Here is a 27,940-nt window from a genome sequence, read left to right as displayed (position 1 = left end):
GTTTGAGGGAATACCTCTGCTTTCAAGCTTATGGTGCCTCCATTCAGCCAGGCAGGGGAGGGCTCTCAAGTTGCATCTTCACGATTTATAGGGCTGGATTTTATACATTTGACAGTTTCCTAAGGATGAAACATTACAATATCTATTAAAAAAACCCCCACTCCTATATTGTAAAGCCCTGCTGACTCATTAGGAAGGCATTAGAAAGAAGTAAACCCCCTCTTAAATAAAAAAGCACCTATATGTCTTGATTCCTCTAGCAAGTGTGATCTGTCAGTCAGCTACCCCCATGTCAGCCCAGCCCCACAACTGACCACATATGATGTGCTGGTCTGACAGCAGGACACAGCTGTAGAGACGCAACTGAGCCACCCTCATCTAATTTCTAGATGACAAACATGTTTCAGGGTAAGTAAAACACCAAGCTATGTAGTCCCATTGAGACCTGACTACTTTGAGACCACTAGTATATAATTACTAATAAAAATTTAGGTAACTGTGGAAAATAAAGGTTCAAGGCTTCTGAAATGTAGGTGCCTTCCACTGGAGTGGAGAAGAATTCATCTAAGATCACATTCTGGGTATTGGATTCTTAAATACATATGTTATTATTAGCACTAATAATACCAGGTCCCAAGACTATGGATTTAGCCCTAAAGGTCTGGTTTAAAATGACCAAAGTATTTTGTAATAAGTTTTCCCACTATTTAAAAAAAAGGTTTATTTTCCTAAATTGAAGGAAAAGGGAAAAAATAAGATTTTCAGCCATTTGAAAGAATTAAGCAGAAGAGGAAAAAGGAAAGTGGAAACAAACCAGACTAAATGTTTTCATTTCCAATGCTGAATATGTATTAAACAAGTTGGTTTTTGAAATGAAAGCCATTCCTTCATTAAAAATATTGACCAGCTCTAATCACATACTTGTTTGAAATTGTTCCCACGGCAACTGCAGCCAGGAACTGAAAAGTTCTGGTTTTGTTTGAAGACCTAAATGCTGAAAAGCTCCTCTGCTTTGCCCAAGTATACTCATTAGTCCCCGAAAATACAGCTCTTCTCCCTCCTAACCACGATGTCTGACACTTACCACCTTTTCTATAAAAAGACTCACAATGGGAATGTACCTTTGCTTTGCAGAAATCGCACACAGCAGGAAAGGCCAAGAGAAGGAGATACTGATCTTTATCTGCATATTTTTTTCTGCTTAGTAGCATGGAGTCAATTTTTCACAGTTTCTCTTCTCCTCTACTTTCATTTAGTAACAAAGCAGTAAGACTTACTCAAACCATGAGCTGTACCGCCTGTTGTAGGTGTTAGATGAACCATAGCAGGGTAATGCCTGTACCTATCTCCCAGTTATGGGGAAAGTGAAGACATTTAGCTTCAATTAGACACCGTGATATTTACCTGGTCAAAATAAAGCAAAACAAATTATAGCACATTGCCTGTGCATACAGTGTGCCTTGATAGCCAGAACATGCTAGCAGGATTTTGTGCCACACTGAATTTCTCTCTAGTCTGATACAACACTCAGTCACAGTGTACAGGGGCTGTATTAACCACACCCTGATATCTCTATTCCTGTGAAGAGTATTATTGCATTTAAGGAACTATTCATATGCATAAAAATTAGAGACACCAGGAAGACGTCCAGTCATTTCTGCAGGTTTTTTTTCTCCTCAGAATTTAAAGAGCTTTTTTATCATCATTTTCCTATCATATGTTCTTGTTCAAATATTATTTCCAAAAGCTACAAGTGCTCTCTTCATACGCTTCAACTAGGAAGAAAATACCTCAAACACACACACAAAAGCAGCAATACAATGACTCTCAGAATAAAGTAATTTTGCAATCTCATTTTATTCATTCCACAGTCTAGGCTTGGTATCAGAAATTAACTTCACTGTTGACAGCAACACACAAGATGCTTTTATAGATCTTTGTCAGCACGTTATCCATTAGTGTTACAGCTTCCTGCTTTCCATCGAAAGCCTACGGGAAATTGGCTCAACCCACAGCTTTTCTGTGCCTGGATCTTGGAGGACAAGGATGCTGGATGCCGCATGAACCCTCCCTCCCCCGCTGCAGTACTATTCAGGAGCCACTTCTAAAAGAGACCGTGTTGCATATTCAACAGCTGGCTGCGAACTGCCTTATTCCAGTGCTGGTACCATTTTTCACTTTCATTCACAAGTGCAATGCAGTGCACTGGGGCCTCGGTTCCCAGATCTTTACTGTCCACCACCGGAATTCACACAGGCTTTTTGGTGTAACTCACTCATGACAGAAAATCAAATCTGGATGAAAGAAGTTGACACAAAAGCCCAGAGCCTTCCTTAGATGTTTGGCTCCCAGTGCACGTGACAAATGGTCACATCTCTGTGCCACAACACAGAGACTCTGGAGGGTTAGGTAGGAGCTGACCTGTAAGGAACCAGTTCATCCCAGGTGCTTCCTGAGGGTGTTGAGCAGACATGGAAGAAGAAAAGGGATCTGGCAACTGATGTCCTCACTAGATGCACGATGATTGTCTGGCCTTGGAGACTGAAGATACAGAACCAAAGCTGTAAGCAGCTTCTTAGCGCTGATGTAATTGGGACTATATGCAGAAATAAGAATGAGATTGTGAAGTAAGCCTACATTTATACATTTAGTATCTCCAGCAAACCTCATGTAAAAAAAAAAAAAAAAAAAAAAAAAAAAGTGACCCCCTTTATCTTCCTAAACTGGTAACACAAGTTTCTAGGGCACTGCAGCCACCACTAGCTGTTGCAGAGCCACTCTCTTCACACCAGGAGAACCCCACAATTTCAGCTCTGCTGCCACTAGCTGGGTACACTGGAGCTCTTTGAGATGAGCACTGCACTGTTGGTGCTGGCACGTTTTAGCTGCAGAAACAACTCTTTGCCACCATCGCTGTCTGAGCTGGTCCTCCACAGAATGCAGGACCTCATTTGCTCTAGCATCTCTGCAACCAAGAACATATTCTACAAAAAGTACTATATCCCCTCAGAAAGACAATAATTTTAACAGCATAACAAGCAAAACTGACTTGTTATACAAATAAAGTCAAAAGTTAGTAAACAGAATTGTGAATTTAACATTTACACCAATCGGATTGGTTAGATGTGGCTTTTCCTCTTTACTGTGAAAGGAAAGATTTGCATTATTCTGGAACTTGTTTGAAGGCTTGTATCTCTCTATAAAGCCACCTATATTAGTCTGATAGGTTCTTTAGTAATCCTGGTTTGTTTTGTTTATTTTTTAAAACGCTGTATTTTTCACAGTACTTGAAAACAAAAAACATCTCTTCCCTCCCTCCCCGCAGACCACCATGACTTGGTTTGCACTGCAGCATCCTTGCAACAGAATGGACCACCACATACTCTTTAGGACTAAGTATGCCAGCCTTTTTCTACAATCTGCCTCTCTGCAGGTATGAGCTGAAGATGTGAGTTCAGGTCTTGGATTACTTCTGATTTCCCTTCTACCTTATTATGACTGCTAACAACTGTGGATTCTTTAATTGAAACTTGGAAGAGGTTCAGTTTCTTTCTACCAATGACCTGGAAGATTAAATAAAGAATGTTCTTATTAAATCTATGAATACCAAACTGGGAAAGGCAACAAGCACACTGAAGGATAAGTTCATAATTTAAAGGAGTTTTAACCAGACAAATGAATGGTCTGAAGAGAACAGATCATAATGCCATTAAGGACATGTGGAGAGTACGGTCCTGAGAACAGCACGGATGATGAATAAGAGACATGGTTAGCATTGCCACCCTGCTGTAAAAAACTATAGGCAAAGGGGACATATTGTAGATGATGTATATGAAGTTGATTACATCTATCAGTATAGGAAAGACTCTTCTGAACACCTTAAATCTCCTGTACTTCTCTACAGCTGTTGGGACTGCGTTAGCTGGGCAGGAGGGTAAGGGAGGCTTGGGTGGTACTTTTTTTGAAAGGTCTGTGCAGAAAAGCAGTGTGCAGTATCCCACCAAAACAGACTCGGCCACTGACAGCTCTCCAGCTAAGCACAAAGCTACTCAGTGTTCCTCAAACAGTCATCTAACCATACAAGTAAAGGGAAAATAATAATAATAATAATGATGATGATGATAAAAAGGTAGGTATTCACATGGGTTTGACCCAGTCAGGAAGCATCACAGTCTCCAACATTCATTCTCCCGGAAAGAAAAAGAGGTTTAGGAAGGAATCCTGGGAGAAAGCAAGAACTCAAACCCAATCTCCCAGCTTTCAGGGTAGGAATATGGCTTTTTCTCTGTTCCCTAGTGAAAAGCAGACATCAAAGACAGAAATCTTTTCATAGGGAAGCATTTTTTTCTGTGGGAAAAACATACACTTTTGAAAAAAATACTGTGAAAAGAAATACTTTTATTAAAACTGTCATTTAATTACTCTGTTCCTTCTCATTTGAGTAACTGAGAGCATGGGAATATTGAATCATTATATAGGAGCTGCAAGAAAAAAAGGTATAAATTGAAGATTTTGAGAATTTCTGCTCATTAGCAGAACGTGTAATTGGTCAAAAATATTACAAGAAAGAATATGGGGCATTCCTATTATTTTAGACAGTCTGTAGGCCTAAACCAGTAAACTTTCAAGGACAGGTTCTATTTCCTGATATTCCCCTCGATATTCTCCAAGACATAGGGATGGGAAAGCAGACATTCCTTTGAAAGAGATTACCTTCAATAATGCAACCTTGAATTACCCAGTTTCTACAGTGTACAAAGAGCAATGACGAACACGCTCCTGTGTACGCAATGCACACAGAGGCATTCAATGTGCAGATACAGCCAAGATGGTAATTTAGAGCAGTGAATTACCAGTGAACAACAGCCAATGAATAAAAATCTGCTGGCAGACATGACCCGATTTAATTACTAGTGATGGTCAAGCCATAAGCAGAACAAAAATATATTGGAAAAATCTGACAAACAATTCTACATTTATTCCAGTTAATACAGACATTGCACATAAATCTACTCAAAATATTTTTGAATGGCCTTTCATTTTATATTCCTGTAAGTAATTTTTTACTCCTTCTGAAACACTCTGCATAGAGGTATTTTGCTTCAGTTGAGTAACTACAAAACCATTCACATATTGTAACCAGAAATTCTTAACTACACAAGATCAAGGACTAAAGCCTAACAGCAATGTTCGAACTCCTCAAGTTCTGCTCTCAGATTCTGAGGGCTATTTCGGCTTGGAATGACACCTGCCACTTCCAGGTTTCAATTTATTTTCTTATTCAGTGATCTTCCTTCAAACAAAAGTGGCTGAAAATACAGGGCCTCTTTTCTGCAGGTAGCTCACCTGGCATAACTGGAAAAGACTCCAAAGAAGTTGACTTTTTCAGAATATAATTCACTTCCTTGCATATATAACCAAATGTCTGTCTCCTGCTGTCCAGACGAACGTCTGAACCTTGGGGAAAACAAATTGCTTTTAGTCAACATGGCTCTCAAGCTTCTTGATAGAGCTGCAGTGGGAAAAATAACTAGTCGTTTTATGTATCAGCAAGCACAGACTGCTCAAATACAGAGATGGGCACCACCACTTCTCGTTAAATGGACCATTTATATCACAGCTTGTCTGAACACAAAGGCAAATGCTGAGCACACTGTATAGTCCTTTCACAGGTGTTGAGCCTGAATTTCACTGCCTTGCTCCCTGTGAATGACAAGAAAACAAGCGGAAAGAGATCATGGAAGGCCTGAGCTGGTGGCCTTTGCCAGCCATTTTTGCAGAAGAGGACTTGAGTGGTGAAGAAGGTGGCAAAGGTTTGACCCGACCTGGAGCACTCAGCTAGGAGGATAATGTTCATGATACTGCTCAGCTGGTACAAGTGTTTGTATGAACTCCCACACAGCTCTCAACAGCCTGTGACAATAAAGCTTTTATCATTCAGCAAGGAAAATAAGCTTTATGCTGGTATACCGATGCCTACACCAGTTACACCCGCACAGCAGCAAAACATTTTGGCATAGGGCAGAAAGGGGACTGGGTCAGCTGAGTTGTGTGGACTTGGTGTTTGGTGCTTTGAAAATCCTGCTGTCAGTCTCTCGGGAAGCCAGAGCCGTTGATGAAAGGCAGTGCAATTATTGGCACGAGGTTGTATTAAGGTAACAGCGTAAAAACTTAATAATCCCCAGAAGAAAAAAAAGGTGTTAAAATAGCAGCTGGGTAAATACAAGATAATGAAAGAAAGCAGCATGATTTCCCCAGGTTCAAATAAAGCAGATGAGTATTTTGCAGAATTGACCTTATTAAAGAGACATTGTCACTTTAAAAATAAATTTGAAACCAAAACTATTATAGCAATAACTGAAGATAGTTACATATTAAACGTAACAATTAATTGCAAAAAAATGTCAACCTTTTAACTTCTATTTTCACATTTTGCTGTAGCAAAGTGCCAGGTCCACTTATGTATTTTCACATTTCTTTACAATTGATTGACAATATTGATAGTCTCTACCAGAACAGCCAGTCATTCATTCTCAGTATTAATTATTCTCCATTTGGCTTAGCACATGTATTGTACTTTATAACAAATTAATACATAATACCGAGGACAGGGAAGTGAAATGGAAACTTATTGTAGGAAATCTCAACTCACTTGTTTCATGGAAACATTTTCAGCCTGATCACTGCAGAACAACAGTTTGTGTACATCTTCCCGAAGATGTCTTTCACTACATAGGATCTTTTGTATCAAAAAACCCCTTTATGATGAAATCTTCTGAATATTCTTCTAATCTTAAACTAAACAACATGACTTATGTGCTAATCCGGTACCTGTATCTCTGATATGCCAAGCCAGAAACACAGCAAAGAGAATAAGCAATCTTTTAAAATCTTATTCTTTCTAAAAGGACTTAAGCAGACTTCACGCTGTTATCTATGACGCTGATTTTTGATTCAACCTCTATTAACAGATGTAGCAAAGAACTTCATTAGTCAAATTAAGACTTCAGCAAACACATTCATGAGGAAACTACAGCATACAACATGAACAATAGGATCAAAATATGACACAGCAGAAAATCCAGTGAAGAATTACTTACCCTGCTGCAAATAGCTGCACAGGCCCAGAAGCATATGGATACTAATTCTGTTTAAACCTACGGACACTGAGGACCTTGACAACTTTAAACATTCCAGCAAGTGCCCATTTAACCTTGAAAGGACCAAGTAGCTTAAAATAATTTTGAGTCTCTAAACGGCACTAGCATTTTGTCCCATTCTAATGCATAACTACTTTCACAAACATTACATGGTCCTTCACGAGGAATCACACCATGAGCAGAAAGCTGGGCTAATGATAACACCAATGAGCCTGTGCACAACTAATAAGCCTCCTGAAAATCCTGAATCAGGAACCAGGGCACAAGGGATGCACTGTGCAGAGGTGTAGACTGCATGCTAACATTATTTAAGTACATGTTGAAGAAATGGTAACAAAAAGCTACAGTTTATTAGTCCAGTGTGGTGAATAATTTCTTCAGTGAATAATACCATTGCCATTAAGTCAGTTTTTGCTGTGTACATTAAAGCATCACTGCCCAAGGACAGTGACTTTTGCCTCTTTGCACGTTTTGGCTCCTTGGTCAATGGCATCAGGTTGAGAAAAGACAATGGCTGCAGCAGAGATGGGAGTACATCATCAATGGTCAGGGACAAGGCAAGAAGCAATGAACTTCCATGGGTACACAATTAATAGTCAGACTAATCAGAGGGTCCTTCATTTCCAATACTTTCAATCTCGGTAAAACGCATTATATAGCCAGGTAGAAACCAAAAGGAAGAGTTGCTAAACAAGTGAGGCATTTCTTACCTAACTCCCAATTCTGCAATGAGCATGGTATTAGCAGCCTTACCACATGTTTTTATCCGTTTACTTTGGCTACATCTGTTTAAAATAAGGGGGTTCAGCCAGACTGTAAGATGTCCTTTTCTGATGTTAATTTAGTGAGAATGAAGAACAATTTGCCCCATGTGGATAATGTTCAAAATCCTGAAGAATTTTGCCCTATATTTTATTAATTACTATGAAACCAAATGGGCTTACTCTGAATGGCTTGTCCAGCTCACATTTCCTGGAAGACTTCAGCTGTGAAATACGGATGCCAACACCCATGGTATATACACAGAACTGCACACACAGCAGCTGGCCCTCCTATGTCCTCTGAACAACTCAAAGCTGAATGTAAGTCAAGGCTTTATTGAAGCAGTCTACTGCCTAGATAGTAGCTCTTTCATAAGGCACAAAAGATGTTAAGATCTGGACATTTCTTTCAGTATGTATTGCATGATACGAAACTGATTCATAACAGGGCATGACTTTCCCTGCCAGGATAGTTACAGACACCGAGCTGCTTCAAATCTGCGATAAGGTGTGTGACAGTTACAAATCAGCTTTCTATTATTAGGCACACAGATTATCTGTTAAGGATAATAAATTGATATTGCAATCAATATTCAGATGTTACATTGTATTATTGCAACTGATGGAAGCTATTGGCCCCAACATCTTATCTGTGATCAGTGCTGTCATTTCCCTTGTACACCCCAACAGCCTAGAGCGTGGGCTTGCGAAGGAATCTTGGAAGAGACTCACATTCAAGAATGGGTACATCAGCTTTCCAGTGCTCCTTGCAGCCCAGAGCACAGCTCAGGCTTTCCTACAGGCTCTTCTTGCGTAGGGCCTAACCCCTCTCTGAAACATCTGAGCCTCCTCCTGTACAGCTCCAACCTCCCACCAGGGCAGGACTGACCCTACCTTTACCTACCCACACCTTGGGGACAATACACCAGATGCACCTAAACACAGCAACTCTGAACTCCCACAATCCTGACAGAATCCTCTTTCTGTGAGAGCGATGACTTTGTGAAAAGACTGAAGAATGCAATCAAAAACTAATTAGGATTATCAGGCTAATTACTGCATGCATTTTCTAATGCTAATAGCAATATGAAACACTAATTGTTGTTTACTGTGGGATGAATATTTAAACTTGTCTAGAGTAGCGGGGAAAAAAAAATATGTTTTTTTCCACTTGGAATAGATGCCAACTGCAGACACATATACACTGTAACATTTTAATTTTCAAAATGAAACTGGCACTCTATTAATACAAAGACACAGAAACTCCATACGTGAAAAACTGCAAAATATATGAACACAATACCTTCAGAGCATAGCATTCAAATACGGTTCAAAGAACCTAAACCCAGGTTTGAATATCACAAAATATTAACAAATATATGTGTTTATTTTAATTAGCCTTATCCTGTTCCTATTTTTAGGGTTCATACTTACAGGTTTCTTTCTGTCAACTAGAAAGGTTTAAGAATTAACTCTTTTTGAAATGTAAAATTATATTCTAATCAATTTAGAGAAATCCAGGAATAAGACTTAAAAAATATCCACATAAAATTGTGACAGTTTGCAGCACTGCAATCAAAAAAGCTTTTGAAAGTATTACATGCCCATTTAAATTTTTTCCTTTTCTACTGAGCAAGTGTGATGATATTGGTTCAGCAAGGAAAAGACTGCAACAACAGGTTGCAAATATTTAACGCAGATTTGAACTGTAGCCACATTCATAGTTCAGCTGAAATAAGTTTAGAGGAAATAGCAAAAAGCTGATTTTGCTCCAGGATGTATGGCTAAGTACATATGTATATGCTGAAGATCTGGACTACCAGCTACCACTGTAGAACACAGACTACAGAAGTAACATTTTAAGAATGCAACATTAAACAGTACATTAGCTAGAACAGAAAATCAGAGAACAGAGGATTTGTGGGTCACCCACTTCATCTCTTCATGTTATCTGCTATACCACAGCTTATTACAAGAACATATAAATACAAGAATAGTAAATCAGTAATTACTTTATATAATAAATAAGCTTTCTACATAAGTTACGAAAACACAGCTATAGTAAGATCAGTGCAAAATGTACTGAAGGAACACTGGGTCCTGCCTGTCAGAATGTGCACCATAAACCACCCATATTTCATCCACTGCATCATAGGCTGACAAAAATTAAAAAACACACAATGCAGATTGCTAACTGCACCATTCTAAAATTACAGCTATTTACAATGTCAGACAAATGAGATTAAAGCAACATATGTTATTTAAACTGCACACTTCATTCTTTCTCATTATTTTTCTGAATTTTAAATAACTTCCTCTTCCCTAATTGATACTTTGAAAGGAAGTTGCCCTCACAAGTCTGTATTTGCATGAGCAGCCTTCTTGGAATTAAGAAAGTTCTTTTTCTTTTTCCTTGGAGAATTATGCAAAGAAAGATCACTCGGCTCGCGAAACAAAAATATCTTCTCCCCTGTGTCTAACAGTTCTATGGCTCTGGCAGTTGCAGTGTTCAAGGGAACAGATGTATCAAACTGTTTCACAGGAGGATGTTTAGGTGAACATCCAAGATGAATGAATGATGCTTTTTCCAAGATGGCAAGTTGCTTCTTCTTTACCAAGCTACATTAATGAAAAAAATTGAATTGAAAAATGAACTTTGGCAAAAAAATTCTAACTTCCTATATCATATCCTGACATAGAAGTGACTTCGGAAGCTAAAGAAAACTGTATTTGAATAGACAGATTTCCATCCCAATCCCCAATAATTTATGAGATACAAAATTACTTAAGGAAAGGTAACCTTATACTAAATAACCATTGGGAGGATGGCCAATGCATATGAAAAATATCTGAATTTCGTGGATATGTACAGCAAAATCTTTTTAGGCATTTACTACTATTCCCTATTACGTGTAAATATGTTGTAGCAAACACAAGTACCAAACAGCAGAACACTGTGAGAAAATGTGTATTTATGAACATATTTTCTGATTTCTAATGGATATAGAGGAACCTTTGGAGATGAAATGAAGTACAAAAAAAAATATAATAAAATCGTATGTATTTCTTCCTGTCTTTTCCTTACCTGTCTTTTCTCTTGTTTAGAGAAGGGAACTTTTCCAAACTTCTGTTTATCAGATCTTGCCTTACTTGGTTCTCCAGTGCTTTCCACAACTCTTGGTTCTTCCTGAAGGAGCAGGAAAGTAAAAAATTCCCAGCAGCAAATCCCCAGATATACACACTTTCCTCCCCCTTTCTGATTTTAGCTACCATGCCATTAGTACCATGAATACAGTCAGTAAGAGTGTTCACATATTATTGCTGCCTTGCCACAAACCATTTAAATCAGCTAAGATCACACCTCAGGGCACGGTCACAAGGACGCTTACCTATTCCTTGACTACTCACACCTGACAACTAGAGGGCCCAGGGCCACAACATCTGCTTTTCTCCTCTTCCCGTGTCATGGCAGGGAGTTGGGAGAGAGGGTCCAGGAGCACCTCTCAAGTATTAGCTGTACAGCTATTCAGCTGGTGTTAATGGGAATAAACTGGAAGGATGAAGGCTCTGGGACACTACACCACTGGAACTACCTCTGGGAGACTACTCAAGTCTCTGCGAGTAAAGGGAAAAACAGTGGTCACTTGGGATTTTAGTAACGAACTACAAAAGGACAGGTATCTGCAAGGTTGAAACTTCCATTATTAGAAAGGAGGACATCCTTTATATACACCTGAAATCCGGTGTGCTATCAATATTATAAATAAAAAAAATGGGAAGAAAAATATTTTAATAAACTCCAATTAAAGTCATCAGAAAGAAAATTACCAGAACAAGATTTATAAATCTATAGGATTACCATTAATTAATGAAGTTGTAACATTTAGTAACTCTTTATTAATCAATTTATTGTAGTTAAAGATTTCACAAAATAAGGTAGATATTTCAGAATGTATTTTTACCCTACCCAAATGTTTTGAAAGAAAACTTATGCACCTATGATTTTTTAATTATCAGTCTACTTGTCCAGCAAATACATATACATGTAAAGCAGTAATCTCCTCTTAGTCTATCAACAACTATCACACTTACCTTTTTTTACAGCTGCCAGACTCATCTGCGCTATTGTCACTTTCAGCAACACCATCTGAATATTTACTGATGGAATCGAGTACAGAAAGAACCTCACTTTGTGGGCTGGAGGGCAGCAACAAGTTCAGGACCCTGTGCAACATCCCCATTGGTACCCTTGTCAGTTTAGCTAAGTAACCTGTCAGTCGGAGCTCCTAGAAGATTAATGAGTAGATAAATTTATTAGAGATGAATAAATTTAGTATTTAAAATAAAAAAGTGTTAGTGAATTTTAACTACTATCATTAAAGAACTATCTGTTATAGAAACAAGAAATACTATTGAAAATCATGTTAGTGATGTTATAGTGGTCATAGTCCCATGTTCACTGTTTTTATCCACACTGGCCCATATATACTACAGTTGTCCATTTTGTGCTGGTATACGCAATATAAATGTTAGACAACCAGGTGACCTTAGTGTATGTGCTTAGGACATGTACTTGATGCCGTTCGGTGTCAAAAATCACAATGCAGCCATATTCTTGCATTTAAGGTTTAATTTATGGACTGTACTATTCTAAAGAAATCTTTACAAGATAGCAATGAAGCGATATGGTCTGTAAAATTAGGGACAAAAAAACCAGCCTCTGAAACCTCATTTCAACATTTACATGTTGCATTGGTTGAACACTTCATTGTCCAGCCTCTCTTAACACCAGATTCTGTAATAAGCTCAGAGGACACCTTGCAACATTAAGAGGAGCAGGAACCATCTGGGTTTTTTTTTGGAGTGTTGGGGGGGGGGGGGGTTGGGTTGGGTTGTTTTTTTTTTTCCCAAATGTCCTCTCTTTTTTGGCCCAAAGGTCAATGGTAAAGTATATTCATATAGTGCTCAATTTTAGTTGCTCCCTAGACAATCAAAAAGCCTCATTTCCTGCCTCCCTCCAAACACCAAAATCCCATTGTTCTTTTCTGCTCTGCTGTCAAAACTACCGTGTCCCCAAGGCTGTTTCTGCAGATCTCTCATGCGTATCAAATATGAAAATTCTACAATATATTGAGAACTAGATGGAAAGAAAAAGAGTAGAGCAAATTAAAGCAAGTTAAATACCTCAAAGGATATATTAAAAAAAAGCTGTTGTACTCTCTTCAAGCCATACATGTATCTCAGGTAGCTAAAGTTAGGTAAGACGTGCCAAACATTTGGGATGACTCACAAAAGCTGAGTCTCCTCTGCTCTGTAGACCCTCCTATAGGCATTGATGTGGGAGGTGACTAGAAAGCCCATGTCAAATAAAATTTCCACAAGGTCCCACCATGCAGAAGACAGCAAATTTCTTTGTCCACAGTGAATTCAAAATGTCACAGCAAATGTTTGAACTCTGCCTCTTTTTTGCATGACAAATTTTCAGAGAAGCAAATGTACCTAGGAGATCGTTGTATTAAGCTTCTCTGAAAGAAGCTATTCACCAAAAGGATGCTCTATAAAGGATTTCTTTCTGCCAAATCGATGTAAAACCAAACAAAGCAATCGCTCCCAAAGCAGTCCTAACCCGAATTTAGATGGTGACACAAAAAAAAGAAACCTCCTTTTCCTATAACCATTCTCCAAGCAGAGCACTCCTCTCCAAAAGGCAGGAAAACCAGCCACTTCCCAGTTTCCTGGGCTCTTCAGTGTTGTTTTAGGTTTTCCATAGAAACCACTGAGATACTAGAATGAACAAGACAAAATCCAAAGATTGATGAGAGATCAGTAAACTGATGCAGTATCTAAAAAGTCCAATATTTACACCCTAAACGGGCACCAAAGTTCAGTAAAAGGATGTCTGTTCAGGCTACTTAGGGCAGGAATTTATTTGCTTCTTCTCTGGAGAAGAAAGTAAACAAAAGCTTAAATCTTAATACAGACACCTAGGTTTAATTTCTATAGGTGTATACAGACTGTGTTACACTCTTGGTCTTTAAAAAACATTCTAGAAACTTATAAAAAACACCATTAAGTGAGAATAAAAATGACACATCTGTGACCTATTCTGCCCTTCTTGGCTAAATGGTCTCAGGACATTAACTCAGTAATTTATATGCAGATGATCAAAACATCAAACTTCAGTACTGCTTTCCTCTGTAATAGTTTCCTCTTTAAAATGTTATTTTCTCCACTCTGACCCTTGCCTTTCTGTATCAAGCATGATGATTTGGACTGAGAAGCAATGTTTAATGCTTTTCTAACACAGCAGAATCCATGATTAAGTAATCCTGCAAGGTGCCACCATGCTGTCAACAGTACCAAAAGCGGACCTGCTGCCCACCAGCCAGGTGCATCTATAGCATATGTACAGCGAAGGGAGTGCTGATGTGTGAACACGCACCAGCAGCTAGCAGCACTTTCAGCTGCGCACAGCCACCCAGACCAGCTTGCAGAAGAAGAAAGGAGAAGCGAATGTGCATGCAAACACAGAAATGGTCACACCAGTGAGACCAAAAGCCCTCCAGTGTGGGATGCGTTTGATTCTTCAGGTGTATTATACGGTAAGGTACAACTAAGCTTAGGAAATCACTTTTTGTATCCATTAAATGGATACAAAAGCTATTTGCACTAATAACCTCATTTGTATTCTCTGAATTTGGTCAAAATAAAAACGAAATGAATTGTAGCTTACAAACAGCAGAATTACTTTTAAGTATTTGGACTGAGCAATGTGTATTTAAACAGCTAATGCAAGGGCCAATTAACTCAATCCACGTTGTTTCAAGCTTACTGGGCTGTTTCCACATGACAAGTCTGCCTGCATCATCTGCTGTCTCTAAAATGCAATTAGTGTACCCGGGGCTACAGCTATGAGCTTATTTAAAAGTAACTTCTCAGCCAGAGGCTCATGATCCTGACCTCGCTATCATTCAAGCAAATCTCTTATTGACCTAGATCCACCTCACTAAGGATGTAAGACAAACCAGGAAATGTAGGAGAGTAAAAGTTATCTGGTTTTCTGCAGAGGGCTGCATCCACAGTTCTGAAAACTAGTCTAAAGGGGAAAATCCTCTTTAAAGAAAAGAGTGAGTGTAGATACAGGAGTACAATAGTTATAGTTCCCTTATACTTGGCAATATAAAATGTTCTATAAGTTTTAAGAAAAAGGGGGGAAAAACATTTAAAAATCATAGATTCACTTAGGCTGGAAAAGACCTTTAAGTCCAATCGAAAATCAATTCCCATAACAGCTCACAGAATAAGCACACACAAAAGTAGGAACATATTACACTGTAAGCCTTAAAATATTAATAAATTACTCGTCTACTACTTTACTTCTTTACAGTTTAAATAAGAGTAGGCAGGTTTGGAATTATAGCTGGAGTTATTATACTATTATACTTGCTGAGAACAGAAGTTTTGTCTGTCTGGAGGGTAAATATGTATAGGTTTTATGGAATCTCAAGAAAGTATGTTCCAGAATACCTCTGGGTTACACTTCATGTGAACATATATAAACACAAAAAACCCAATAGTATATCTAATGCGCATTTAAACAAATTAATTATTTCTTGAGGGGATCTTATAAACAAAACTTAAAGCACAGTCCCCCAAGTATACACTGAACAGTGCGTTCAGTTTTTCAAGTACAGCGAGGTAAAAGTGAAGCTCTTAAATCTGTCTTCAAAGATGTCAAAATCTGTAATTATCAAGGATCATTCTTCCCCTGCTGGGGTGTAAGAGGACTGGGTACTGTGAAAATAATGACATACTTTGTTTGCATGCATCTGTAATGTGCAAAACAATAATTTTAACCCCTCAACTTACAGAACACATCTTGTTATTCAGAAGCTCTTTCACAATGTATCTGTGCCAGAGATACTTAAAAACCATTAAAGGAAGACAATTAAATTGCCATAATTCAAAGCCAATTAGTGACGTGCTATGCCACTTAGACGTGCACAAAAGCCTATGGGTCCAGATGGGATCCACCCAAGCGGACTGAGGGAGCCGGCTGAAGTGCTCACCAAGCCACTCTCCACCATTTATCAACAGTCATGGCTAACCCAAGGGGGTCCCAGAAGACTGGAGGTTAGCAAACACGACGCCCATCTACAAGGTGGGCCATAAGGAGGATCCAGGGAACTACAGGCCTGTCAGCCTGACCTCAGTGCCAGGGGACGTTATGGAGCAAGTCATCCTGAGCACCATCACGCAGCACGTGTAGGACAACCTGGGGATCAGGCCCAGCCAGCGTGGGTATATGAAAGGCAGGTCCTGCTTTAATGAACCTGATCTCCTTCTACGACAAGATGACCCACTTAGTGGATGAGGGAAAGGCTGTGAATGTTGTCTACCTGGACCTTCTTAAACCCTTTGACACCGTCTCCCACAGCATTCTGGAGAAACTGGCTGCTCGTGGCTCAGATGGGCGGACTCTATGCTGGGTAAAAATCTGGCTGGACGGCCAAGTCCAAAGAGTGGTGGTGAATGGAGTTGCATCCAGCTGATGGCTGGTCACAAGTGGTGTTCCCCAGGGCTCAGTACTGTGGTCAGTTCTATTTAATGTCTTTATCAATGATATGGACGAGGAGATGCAGTGCACCCTCAGTAAGTTTGTAGGTGACACCAAATTGGGCAGGAGTGTTGATCTGCTTGAGGGCAGGAGGCTCTGCAGAGGGATCCAGACAGGCAGGACCAATGGTCTGAGGCCAACTGTGTGTGGCTCAACAAGGCTCAGTGCCCGATTCTGCCCTTGGGTCACACCAGCCCCACAGGCTTGGGGCAGAGCGGCTGGAAAAGTGCCTGGAGGGAAAGGGCCTGGGGGTGCTGGCTGATTGCTGGCTGAACATGAGCCAGCAGCGTGCCCAGGTGACCAAAAGCATCCTGGCTTGTATCAGAAATCGTGGTCAGTAGGACATGGGAAGTGATCATCACCCTGTACTCAGCACCAGTGACGCTGCACCTCAAATAGTCTGTTTAGTTGTGGGCCCCTCACTTCAAGAAAGACATTGAGGTCCTGGAAAGTGTCCAGAGAAGGGCAACAAAGCTGGTGAATGGTCTAGAGAACAAGTTTTATGAGAGAACTGGGGTTGTTTAGCCTGGAGAAAAGGAGGCTCAGGGGAGACCTTATCGTTATCTACAACTACCTGAAAAGAGGTTGTAGCGAGGTGGGTGTCAGTCTGTTCTTTCAAGTGACAGGTGACAGGATGAGTGGAAATGGCTTCAAGTTGCACCAGGGGAGGTTTAGATTGGAAAAATGTCTTTTGCATGGTTAAGCATTGGAGCAGGCTGCTTAAGGAAATGGTTGAGTCACCATCCCTGCAGCTAAGACATGTAGATGTGGTGCTTAGGGACATGCTTTAATGGTGGACTTGGCCATGTTAGGTTTACAGCTGGATTTTATGATCTTAAAGGTCTTTTCCAACCTAAGCAATTCCATGATTCTAGAATGACCAGCATTTGTGGATGTAGCATATTTTGTCAGATAAATATATGTAATGAACTATTTAAAAAAAAACCCACAGAAACAACTATATAAAAAGAATTCACAAGACTATTGCCTACCAAGACCAATGACTTAAACCACAGTAGTACAGGGAAAAATCAGCAAAGCCCAAAGGATCTTTCAAAGCATTTCCCATTTTTGTATCTATTTATTTCCACTGATGTTGAATTTATCTAAGAATTATCTTACATTTATCATACTCAGCATGTATCTGAAGCACTGTATGTTTCAGCAAAATATTCACGCAATTCTGTTACTTCCTTACCTGTTTTGAAAAAAAAAATAATAAAATAAAATAAAAAAAATGAGTCGGGGGGAACACTGAACAGGCCAAAAGACCATCTTGTCTCCTAGTAAAGTGTTCTGAAATCTTGAGCTATTAGACAAACTGCAACTACAAATGGGAAATAAAACGTCAAATTTAATATTGCCTCTGAAAAGCATTATAGCTGTCACTGCCCACATCACCGTTACACAACTGAACAAATAACTAAAAATAGTGGCCAATTACTTTGTCAGCATTATGCAAGTTATTTTAAAGAAGCACAAGTGAATATGTATAAAGTTTAAAGAAATAATCAGATTAAGACTCACCATCATGTGAATATTTGTATCATAAGCACCCTACAAAGGCCTGCAGCAGAAATTTTTAGCAGTATCAGCAGAATGGTATTTCTGTGAAGTCCCAATAAAATATTAGTAGCTGTATGTGCAGTAGGTCATGGGAGCAGAAAACATTGAGAAGGAACTGAAAGCTGAAACAGAATTCAGCAGCTCCTGACAGCCACATCCACTTACAATACCCCAAACTGTCAAGGCCAATAGGGTAGCCAAGCCAGTTCGGAAAAAAACCCCAACAGTTGCAACAGGAAGCCAGGGCGAAATCTAAGAAGAAAATAATAACACTACTAATAAAAAACCCTCCAAACTCTAAAGGAACACATAGCTCGGATTTAAAACTGGAAGGCTGATAATACTCGTCACGACCTCCTCAGCAAGCATCTTCCAGTGTTACACTCTGCAAGACACACCAGAAAAGTTTTTGATCTTTATGCCCAGAGGGCAGGATGCTCTTGGAAAGTGTTAAAGCAAGGATTGAATTCCCACTCTGTCTAATTTAATCTGTTAGTTCAAAGTGAGATCTTCCATTCCAGGACAGCACCTTAGCCACCTAGCTGCCAGATATTCAGAAGTCTCTTCCAGCAAGGTTCATGGAAGGACTCTGCTCTGAATGGAGCCTGAGTGTCCCCATGAAAGGCAGAGACTGAAGTGATTGTGATTATCGTGCTCCTGTGAGTGGGAGATCTTGATGCAAATTCCTGACCCACAACAGAGTAAGGAACTGAAAATGTGCTATCTTCCAAGTGTATCTCCTAACAGATATATACAGGAGTCTTATGCCAATTCTTCACAAAATTAGCTGGCCTCAAATAGACATGTAACTCAGAAGAGGATAAAGAGTTCAGAAAACTGAACAGAAACAAGCTAAGTGACCCTTAGTCTAAGCAGTCCCTCCTTGGCTTGCTGGCCTCCAAAGCTCTCAAATCATGATACACATGACTGTGACACCCTTGTCCCTGAGAGGCAAGATACTTGGATGCAAAAAGCTGCAACACCATGTCTTTTTTCTGACACTAGCTACATATCTCAGCCAAGGCCTGCAGATAAAACTCGGGGACAGCAACAATCCATTTTTAATGCCTCTTGGACTGACAGGCACTTGAAGAGGTGATGCTCTTTTCCAAAACAATATGAGTAATGACACTAAAAAAATTAACTAGTAGTCCTTCTATCATTTAGCTTTGTAACACAATCAATGCAAATCATTCCTATCACTGATTAAAATCTAAACAAAACCCTTGCCTCATTATATGAAAATCAGACTGTAAATCTGTCTGTAAACCAGAAACTCAGGCAGTTTAGATCTCCACAGAATGAAACACAACAGGAAACCCCCCTGAAAAGATCTGTAAATGAACAAAAAGAAGTATAACTCAATAAAATACAAAAGGCTGAAAGTAGGTCAGAATTAACTGAAGTGAATGATAATGCAGGCTGCAAACACCAGAACTGGTAACAACTATTAGCAGATAGGCACTCCACATACATCTGTAACATTCCCGAAAAAGAAGAAAAGCTGACCTTCAGATACAGCTGTAATTTAAACTTGGAAGCTTTGTTCAATTTCATGCTTACCTGACTATAAAGTGCCAAAAATGCATCCATTTCTGTATTTTCCAGGAAATCTTCAAGCACTACGCAATTCCATTGCTCATCTCTCAATCTGAAGTGAAAGAGAATTAACACTGAAATCTTCCCAGGTGCAGTGACTGTATTATAGGAAAAAATATCTGAAAGTCATCCATTCAGGAAGCGTATCTTTCTGTCAGCAAAGTTGGGTGAGCAGCATAACTTCTAAAATAAGTCAGCTTCTCCTCCCTTCTTCCCTGAACCACAAATCGAACAAATGTCACAGCAGAATTTAAGGCTATGCTCTTGCACACAGTTCAAATCTAGAACTGCTCCAAAGTAACGTAATTCAACCTGCCCCCATCCCTCTTCTTCAAATTTCATCACCACACTTTATGGCAAGTTGTGGATCTTCCTGTTGGTGGAATTTAACAGTAAACAGTTTTTTTTGTTTCTGGTCAAATCATTTGGGAAAAGTACAAAACTTGTTTCTTCCATTAACCTTTCAGGTAAATTAGTAAAGACTAGTTACTTTGAAGGTTTCACTGATCTCTACAGCAATATCCACAAGTCAGTAATGTAGCTGCTCTTCTAGTGACTCTTTACTGCTGCAGCAGGAGAGTCATTTATCCACATCAAGTAACACTCCAGCCCTTTCAGAATTAAACCAGACTTAAGAGTGCAATAACTCACTCAAAGCCATTTCTGATATGTCAGTTGTTTCACAGAACACCCTCTTGGTAATGGAAAGCACCTCCTCAGGATTTTACATGAACCTTGAGAAGCAGTAGGCTTTTAATACTGTGCAGTATTACACATGGAAATGTGATTTCTAACTCCTGTAACCCTAATGAATGTAATACAATATTTCAGTTTTGCAAATTATCACCCATTTTTGCTAGGCAACCTTCATGACAAGACAGATATTTCTATATACCTCCCAAGAGGTTTTGTTGTTGCTGTTGTTTGTTTGGGCTGGGGTTTTTTTGGTTTTGGGTTGTTGTTTTTTTTTTTTTGTCACTGATATCTTTACTTAAAAACTGGCCAGGGAAAAGTGAAATTGAGCCTGTCTCTGAAGAACATATCCCATCAAAAATGATTGCATGACAGGGGATTCAGTCTACAGCGTGTCAGTGGAGACAGAAACTCAATTTAAATTGTCTCAGCTACTTCCTCTGATCACAGCAGATCACATTTCACTGAAGTCCCTACCTATCTTCTTGGGAGACAAAGGAACAGGATGAAAATTATCTTCCTCCTTGCTGCTAAGAAGTATTGTTATTTTCCACTGTCCCCATCAAGAAATGGTGCTTGGCATGCAACACATCATGATCTATATGTAACTAAGTTATTATTATTTCACATTTCTTATTTCAATATTCCCAAGAACCCTCAGTTATGCTCTGGGCCACACCACAAAAATGCACTGTTCATACATAGATGTACAGCCCCTCCACAACACCGCAGAACATTTAGCCTGCTGTTTGTTCGTCTGTGGTATCTTATGGTCTATAACAACTACAGTAACTTAGTAAAACCTGAGACCAAAGAACTTACCTTTGCTGGTGCAGATTTATAAATTGTCTACATTTATTCATGGCCTGTCTTAGCAGAACTGTCACTTGTCTGTCTGCATTCATTTCCAGAGCTTCACGTGAAGGTCCCAATTCATCTGGAGTCCACCTCTGCCTACTCATTAGATGCTGCTGCTGAGCTGACTCCTTATGCAACATCTCATACTCCAGTTTCCTGTCAAGTTCTTCAATCTCCTAGAGGTTGAAAACACACAATGATAAAAAGTCATAATTTAACTTGGAATAGCAAATTTAATATGGAGTGAAGAAAAAAGATGGTATCAGATTTTCTGATATTAGTTTATTTCTAATTCTATCCAGCCACATGCAGTCATTACAATTCCAATCCATTGCATGGCTTCAGTAAACATGACTTGCACACTATGAATATCAGAACAATGCTGAAAGATATGAGTCAATTTTCATTGTGTTAAGGGTCGATGCTCTCTCTAACTTTCCACTGTAGAGGGCATCTAGAAAGCACACTACCAGCATGGCTGAGATCCAAACAAAAGAATGGCACCATTAGAATTCACCTGTAAGCTGCATAAAGCCACTGAAGCAGCTTGAGAAATTCAGACTGACTAGTTTTAGTTACGATGAATCAACAGCTAATATCAAAGAGGTTTGAAGTTAAAAGAAAATAATTCACATTTAGAGTGATAGAATCAGGGTTAAAATACAATGCTCTAAAAATCAAAGGGTTAACCTCCAAAATCTTAAGTGGACTTTATCTTTCAATGCCAAAGATCTCTCCTGGGTCAAAAAGTCAAACTAAACAAGCCTGCCTATGAAGGAAGGCTTCATATTCCAGTTTTCCAATGTTGTTGTCTGACCTCAAGCTCCAAGTTACTTAATATCTCAGTGCACTACTTCTCAACTTGTACCTTGGAGAAAATACTGAATTTTATCTATTCCTCCACCTCATCAGCTGTATTCAGACTACAGATTCACTGGAATATGGTGTCTCTCCCTGAGTGTGTGGAGTAAGTGTCTGCTCCCTGGTCACCAATATTTGACATTGGAGCTTGGATCCACTCTCCTAACACCAAAACTGAGTATTAATTTGTTATCTCTAAGGGGCTGAAGCAAATTCACATATACCTAGATGTGTCTATTTCACTTATGGAAAATCTATCACTGATGTCCTCAGCATTAGCAAATCCTGTGTATTCCGATATATTTGTTTTAAAGTAACAAGTATTAAAATTTGCCAGCTAGTGGGACAAAGGAGTTGGACAAAAACCCAGCAAGAGAGAGACATTTGATCACCAGGAAGCAGTCCCTGTAAACCAAGCCTAACCGGCACTTTAAAAAATGACTAAAATATTTTTTCCACAAGAAATAGGGCTGAACTCAATTCTTGCACATTGGATATGTGATATCCAGTGTTAGCTACTCTAGGTCTCTCTTCTGCCTCTCCTTCAGTCCTTTTCCTTCATCTGTTCAAGGACACAGAAGCTAAAATCAATCTCTTCAAAGAACCCTCTTACATTTACTGCATAAAAGGCAGTAATTCCAGATTAAATTATTTCTAATAATCTGTCTACATACAACTTTCACTATTTCCTACAGATTTAATACAAATTTAAGCTAAAATGGAAGATATAAGCATTTAACTGCCATTCTAAGAGAAATTCTGTAGAGATGACAGTATTAAAATTTAACCAGGAGTTTTCACAGCAATAGATGTCTAATGATGCCCTCTGGCAAAGAGGGTTTGCTCTTAAAAACCCATTTTGTTTGTTCTACTCCAGTGCTCTCCCAAGCCTCACTTCGATGGTTGCAAATAGCAGATGTAAAAAAAAAAATAATCCTTATGAATACAGAGCACTGAAGTATTAAAAAAGGATTAGAAAACTGGCACATATCAAGTATGTAACAAATATGATGAAGGGAAGAGCCCTTTCCAAAGTTTCTACTATTTAAACTGCATCACTGTGCTTGGAGTGAGATAGGTAGGAGACTGTATATATTATAATCTTTGACAACTTGATGTTTGAAGCATATCATGCGGTTATGGATTCTACCATATGGATAGGGATAGCACTATAACATGAACAATTTTTTATCACAGTCATGACAATTAACACCCTATCCCAGTCAAGACTCACAATCACATCCCAACTGTCTTCCTAGCAATCTATAAACCTTTAATATTGATTTGTCACCAAAATGCTGCTCTGACTCCAGATCTCTGGATAATAAAAATAACTACTACTGCTACTACTACTACAACTGCTACAACACAATCTTCCCTGGCTCTGATCTTTTCCTTCTTTTTTTTTTTTTTCTTTTACTGAGCACATTAAAGTGCACATAATCACAGAAATTAAAGGCTGGACCACCAAGAGCTGCAAACTTGCACCACTAAATCAAAGCCAAATAACCTACTTTGATAGCTGCTGTCTCCTAAGAAGAATTCTTCCTTTTCACAACTTCATTACTTACAGTATTATGGGCTTCGAAAATCTGAATACATTCCAGTTTTGACAGGGTTTTTGATGTGCTCAGTTGTTCAAAGAGCAAAGCTTGTACACTTATGATAGCAGTACATAGCTCCGACATTTTAGATTTTTTCACAGTCTTTTGAAAGGTTAAAGAAGCAATATACTCTCCAAGTTTATCTTCCAGGTTGCGCAGCTGACACTCTTTCTCAAGCAACAACTCGTACTTAATCTAAAAAATACCAAAACACAAGACATAAAAATATTAAGAGAAAACCTTACAGGCACGCTTGTGATTTTACTACTCTAACAAGCAGGATTAAAGCAGCAAAGATATCAATGCTGTTATCTTATAATACAATACATTCTTTTAAAAGTGCTTTTAACATTAAATTCCAAACTTTTCCTGTGTTTAAGTGATAAAAAAAAAAAAAAGCAGTAAGGTCGGATATTTCAAAAAGCTTAGGCTTTGTTTTAGGGTAATCATAACTTCAATATTAAATACTAACCTAAAATAGAGAGTCCATATAATTTCTAATAAATAAAAATTAAAAATACAAATAAACCTTTGCTTACCTATTTAATTGTTAAATGGGAAGATAAAATACATCTTTCTGTTTAACAAAAATACAAAACTTATAGAAAGCCTGTATTTAGTTTCAAATTCGCAAGTGTCAGTTAATATTGACCAATGAAATTCAACCTATGATTCCTTAAACAAATAATGAAAAATCCTCTTATATAAAACAAAGTTAGACTGTAAATCAGGAGTCTACTGGTAATGGATTTCAAACAAGATTAAAACTGGATGGAGTGGACATCAAACAGGATGAAAATAAAATCATTTAACTCGGTAACTATGTTGCTGCCACACATCTGATACGACACACACTGAAACTTAACCAAAGGGTGAAAGGCAAGCATGGCACGTACAGACACACAATCAAATGCAATGTGATTGATAAGCTCTCAATGCTATACCACTGACTGTCACAGCCAGTGATATTGCCACTGTAACCATTTTTCTGCAAGACAATGTCGGTAGTAGCCAGCTGCAATTATGCTCTTTAGATGCTTCCATCTGAGCTTGTCACTCTAAGCTCCCTTTATAGCCAAAGAGAAGAAAAAAAAAAAAAAAAAAAAAGATACTTCTCTGTACATTTCATATCCTAAAAAATGTGCTTCACTGATGTGTAAGTGCTGATGTCCAGGTCAGACATTGATGGCTACACCGCATATCTAACATTTGGATAGCTGAATCCTCAAAGACAGTAAATATCAGTTTGGTTTTATTGTCTCCCTGTATTATCCACACAGGCCCAAAAGCTGGATTGTAAGGAGAGAGAAAAAGCACATGCAACTATGAGAGCTCCAACTCCACTAACCTGGTGTTGATACCAACTGCTGCCCTGCACACTGGATTTAGAATAAAGCTAAGCACAGAAACAGCCCGTCTGTACAGTGCAGGCTATCACAGTGCAGGGTTTTCCCTCACTCCACCTCTAAATTATCTTTTGGTTCTAAGAAACATAATCTGATAGATTTCACAGCCTACCAAAGAAAAAAAGTTTTCAGAAATCAGCATTTCCAGAAGTTTCCAGTGTTATGTATTTTAACAGCAATGCTCAAGTAACTACTGCCTGACAGAATGCAAGAACCTCAGCCACCAAAGGAAGCACCTCAAAAACTTTTAAGTAAGTTTTGGTTAAGTTCACTATCACTGTGGCACCTGAGAGTAGGTACTCATATTTGCATTCTATGGAAAAGTTTGGCCTCTCTCTTAAAGAGCAGGTAGAGATGAACATCCCTATGTAATCGAGATACCTGCATGGTTAGTACCTTAGCATGGTAGGCATCCTGTGCTATACCTTTATATATGCAGTCTTTATTTCTGAAGTTTTACCAGTCTACAAAATAAGAATAGTATAGACTAATAGTATTTGCCCTGGAAGTGGGAATACAACGGTGTAAAGATGAACTGTAATCTTTAGATACTGCATGATTTACCCGTGGGCACAAGACCTGATTCTGCCCCTCAGAATACCTTTGCAGAAACAGAGATGGTATGCAGCCAAGACATTAAAGCTTTATTAACTTTCTATTCATGCTAATCAGAATTACATATTATTGACTCTATTCATATTAGCTTTAAAGCAGCATTTAAGGAGACTTCCATCAAATTTTTAGATCCCTAAGATGATAAATACGTAACATCATGCCCATGAATTTTCTCTGGAAGTCTGTCCTCTTTTCAGCAGGGACACAGTTAATTTTCTTCTCAGTAGCTGGTACAGTGCTGTGTTTTAGATTTAGTATGAGAATAATGTTGGTACACACTGGTGTTTTAGGTGTTGCCAAGTAGTGCTTACTCTCAGTCAAGGACCTTTCTGTTTCCCATGCTCTGCCAGTGAGCAGGTGCACAAGAGTCTGAGAGGGAGCAGAGCCAGGGCAGCTGACCTGAACTAGCCAAAGGGTAGTCCATACTCAGTACATAAACCGGGAGAAGCTGAGTGGGGCCTTCTGATCGCTGCTCCGGGACTGGCTGGGAATTCATCATCAGGTGGTGAGCAACCATACTGCACATCACTTGGGGTTTTTTGTGTGGGTTTTTTTTTTCCCTCCCTCTTTGGGTTTTATTCTTCTCTCTTTCTCTCTCCTTTTCATTACATTTGCTTTTTAGCATCTCTCATTTAAACTCACAGTCCAGTAGTTCACAAGAATTCAAAGGTGTACTCTGTACACTAGCAGCACTGACTGGAAATCAAAGATAAAAACTTCCACAGAACATCCTGCAAGTCACAACTTTGATACAGATTGCACAAGACAGCCAAGCCCACCTGCTAACTCAGTTTTTTGGGGGACTTTGTTGGTATGTTTTGGTTTATTTATCTTTTCAAAGCAAATTTATTTTCAAAATCCAAAGTGTTACTTCAAGATATTCGTATGAGCCAGTGACATAAGACTAAAGCCTAGATGCAAGACAATTCCACACCTCGGTGCCAAGGCAAATATTTTAAACAAAAATAATAATTAAAAAAATATCTTTCTTCAGAATGCTGTGCACAAGACTAATTCTCAAATAAGACTCAAGCTTTTGTTCTGAAAGGCATGCTGAATTAATTGCTATACTACTTATCACTGTGACACAAGACCATGTTCTCAAAAGCAATTAGAAATTTTCAGAGCTGTATTGTCCAACTGTCCAGTTTTTTTAAGGTCTCAGTTGTGAAGTTTCCATTGACTTGCCATCCTCCCCCTTTTCAGCAGTGAAAGTTCTTGCACTCTTAGAGGATTCTTAAAGGAGAGAATGGAATGGAAGTGAATCCTGAACAATAAACCAGACATGCTAACAAACACCAGAAGAAACAGCTTCTAAGGGAAGGCAAGGAATTTCTATCCGATTCAGACAGCTACTTAATACTTCACTAACAACAGCTGCTGCCTAGCAAGGTCTTCGGGGAGATGCATTGCTACAGCAGATAACACTTTAAAGGACAACATATGTTAGAAATGAACCAGGTTGGACAACTAAAGCCACAAGTCACCTTTCAAAACTTTGGCAATGTTGAGTTTTAAGTTTACTTAAAAGGAGGAAAATGAATATGAATGAGAGCAATCAACGTTTTGTTGCAATAGACCGAATTATTTATATTACGATTTTCATTACAATAGCAGCTACTCAAGGAATGGGGGGGGGGGTGGGAAATCAAGCAGACTTACCTGACTAGTCCATTTTCAAAAGGACTAACACTTCAGTCTATGTGATGCCCCCTATTCAGTGTATTAGGGCAACTCCTTAACTAACAGAAATTGTTACAACACTACTAGCTTGAATGAGTTATGACAACATGCACACACTGAGGAACTTGTTTTTCTTTTCTTCCAGCTTTTACATAGATGCCTAAGATACTGCCTGCCAGAATACACACATGTTAACAATAACTCCAAAAGGGGAAAATATATGCTTGAGGTATTATTTTTTTTTTTACAACACAAAATTAGTAAGCAATACCTGAAGGTTGCCTTTGTGGTTTAGGAACAAGATGTGCTGTAAACCTTTAAAAACACAGATAAAAAAATTATACAGAAATATTTTGACAAGTGTGTGTACACAACAATTTAAGGTTTGCTTCTTTCTTCACAGAAGGCTCAGTTTCAGACACAAGGATTTTAATTATACATATATGAAATATGGGGATGGATGAATAAATAATGAATAGATGAATGAGTAAATGACTGATCACCTTTAGTGTAACTT

At 38.8% G+C, this 27,940-nt stretch overlaps 1 protein-coding gene across 6 annotated transcripts in view; it reads right to left on the bottom strand.

Annotated features, from left to right (window-relative positions):
• Positions 1–9,121: 9,121 nt before the first annotated feature.
• EVC2 (EvC ciliary complex subunit 2) overlaps positions 9,122–27,940 on the bottom strand; it is an 80,192-nt gene continuing 61,373 nt past the window's right edge. For 5 of the 6 annotated variants that reach the window (XM_055797332.1, XM_055797335.1, XM_055797333.1 and 2 more), the window contains 6 exons: positions 23,687–23,914; positions 21,219–21,430; positions 19,668–19,755; positions 12,014–12,207; positions 11,007–11,108; positions 9,122–10,540 (listed from right to left, as the gene is read on the bottom strand). In XM_055797332.1, coding sequence (XP_055653307.1) covers positions 10,273–10,540; positions 11,007–11,108; positions 12,014–12,207; positions 19,668–19,755; positions 21,219–21,430; positions 23,687–23,914 — 1,092 coding nt within the window. In that variant the 3' untranslated portion in view covers positions 9,122–10,272. Of the gene's footprint in view, positions 10,541–11,006; positions 11,109–12,013; positions 12,208–17,625; positions 17,737–19,667; positions 19,756–21,218; positions 21,431–23,686; positions 23,915–27,940 lie in introns of those variants that run through there. The other variant, XM_055797338.1, reaches the window with a different exon arrangement.

The sequence above is a fragment of the Falco peregrinus genome, chromosome 2 (genome assembly GCF_023634155.1).
Source record: "Falco peregrinus isolate bFalPer1 chromosome 2, bFalPer1.pri, whole genome shotgun sequence".
Classification (NCBI taxonomy): domain Eukaryota; kingdom Metazoa; phylum Chordata; class Aves; order Falconiformes; family Falconidae; genus Falco; species Falco peregrinus.
Note: the sequence above shows the minus strand (reverse complement) of the source record. Positions and strands in the feature narration are given on the sequence as shown.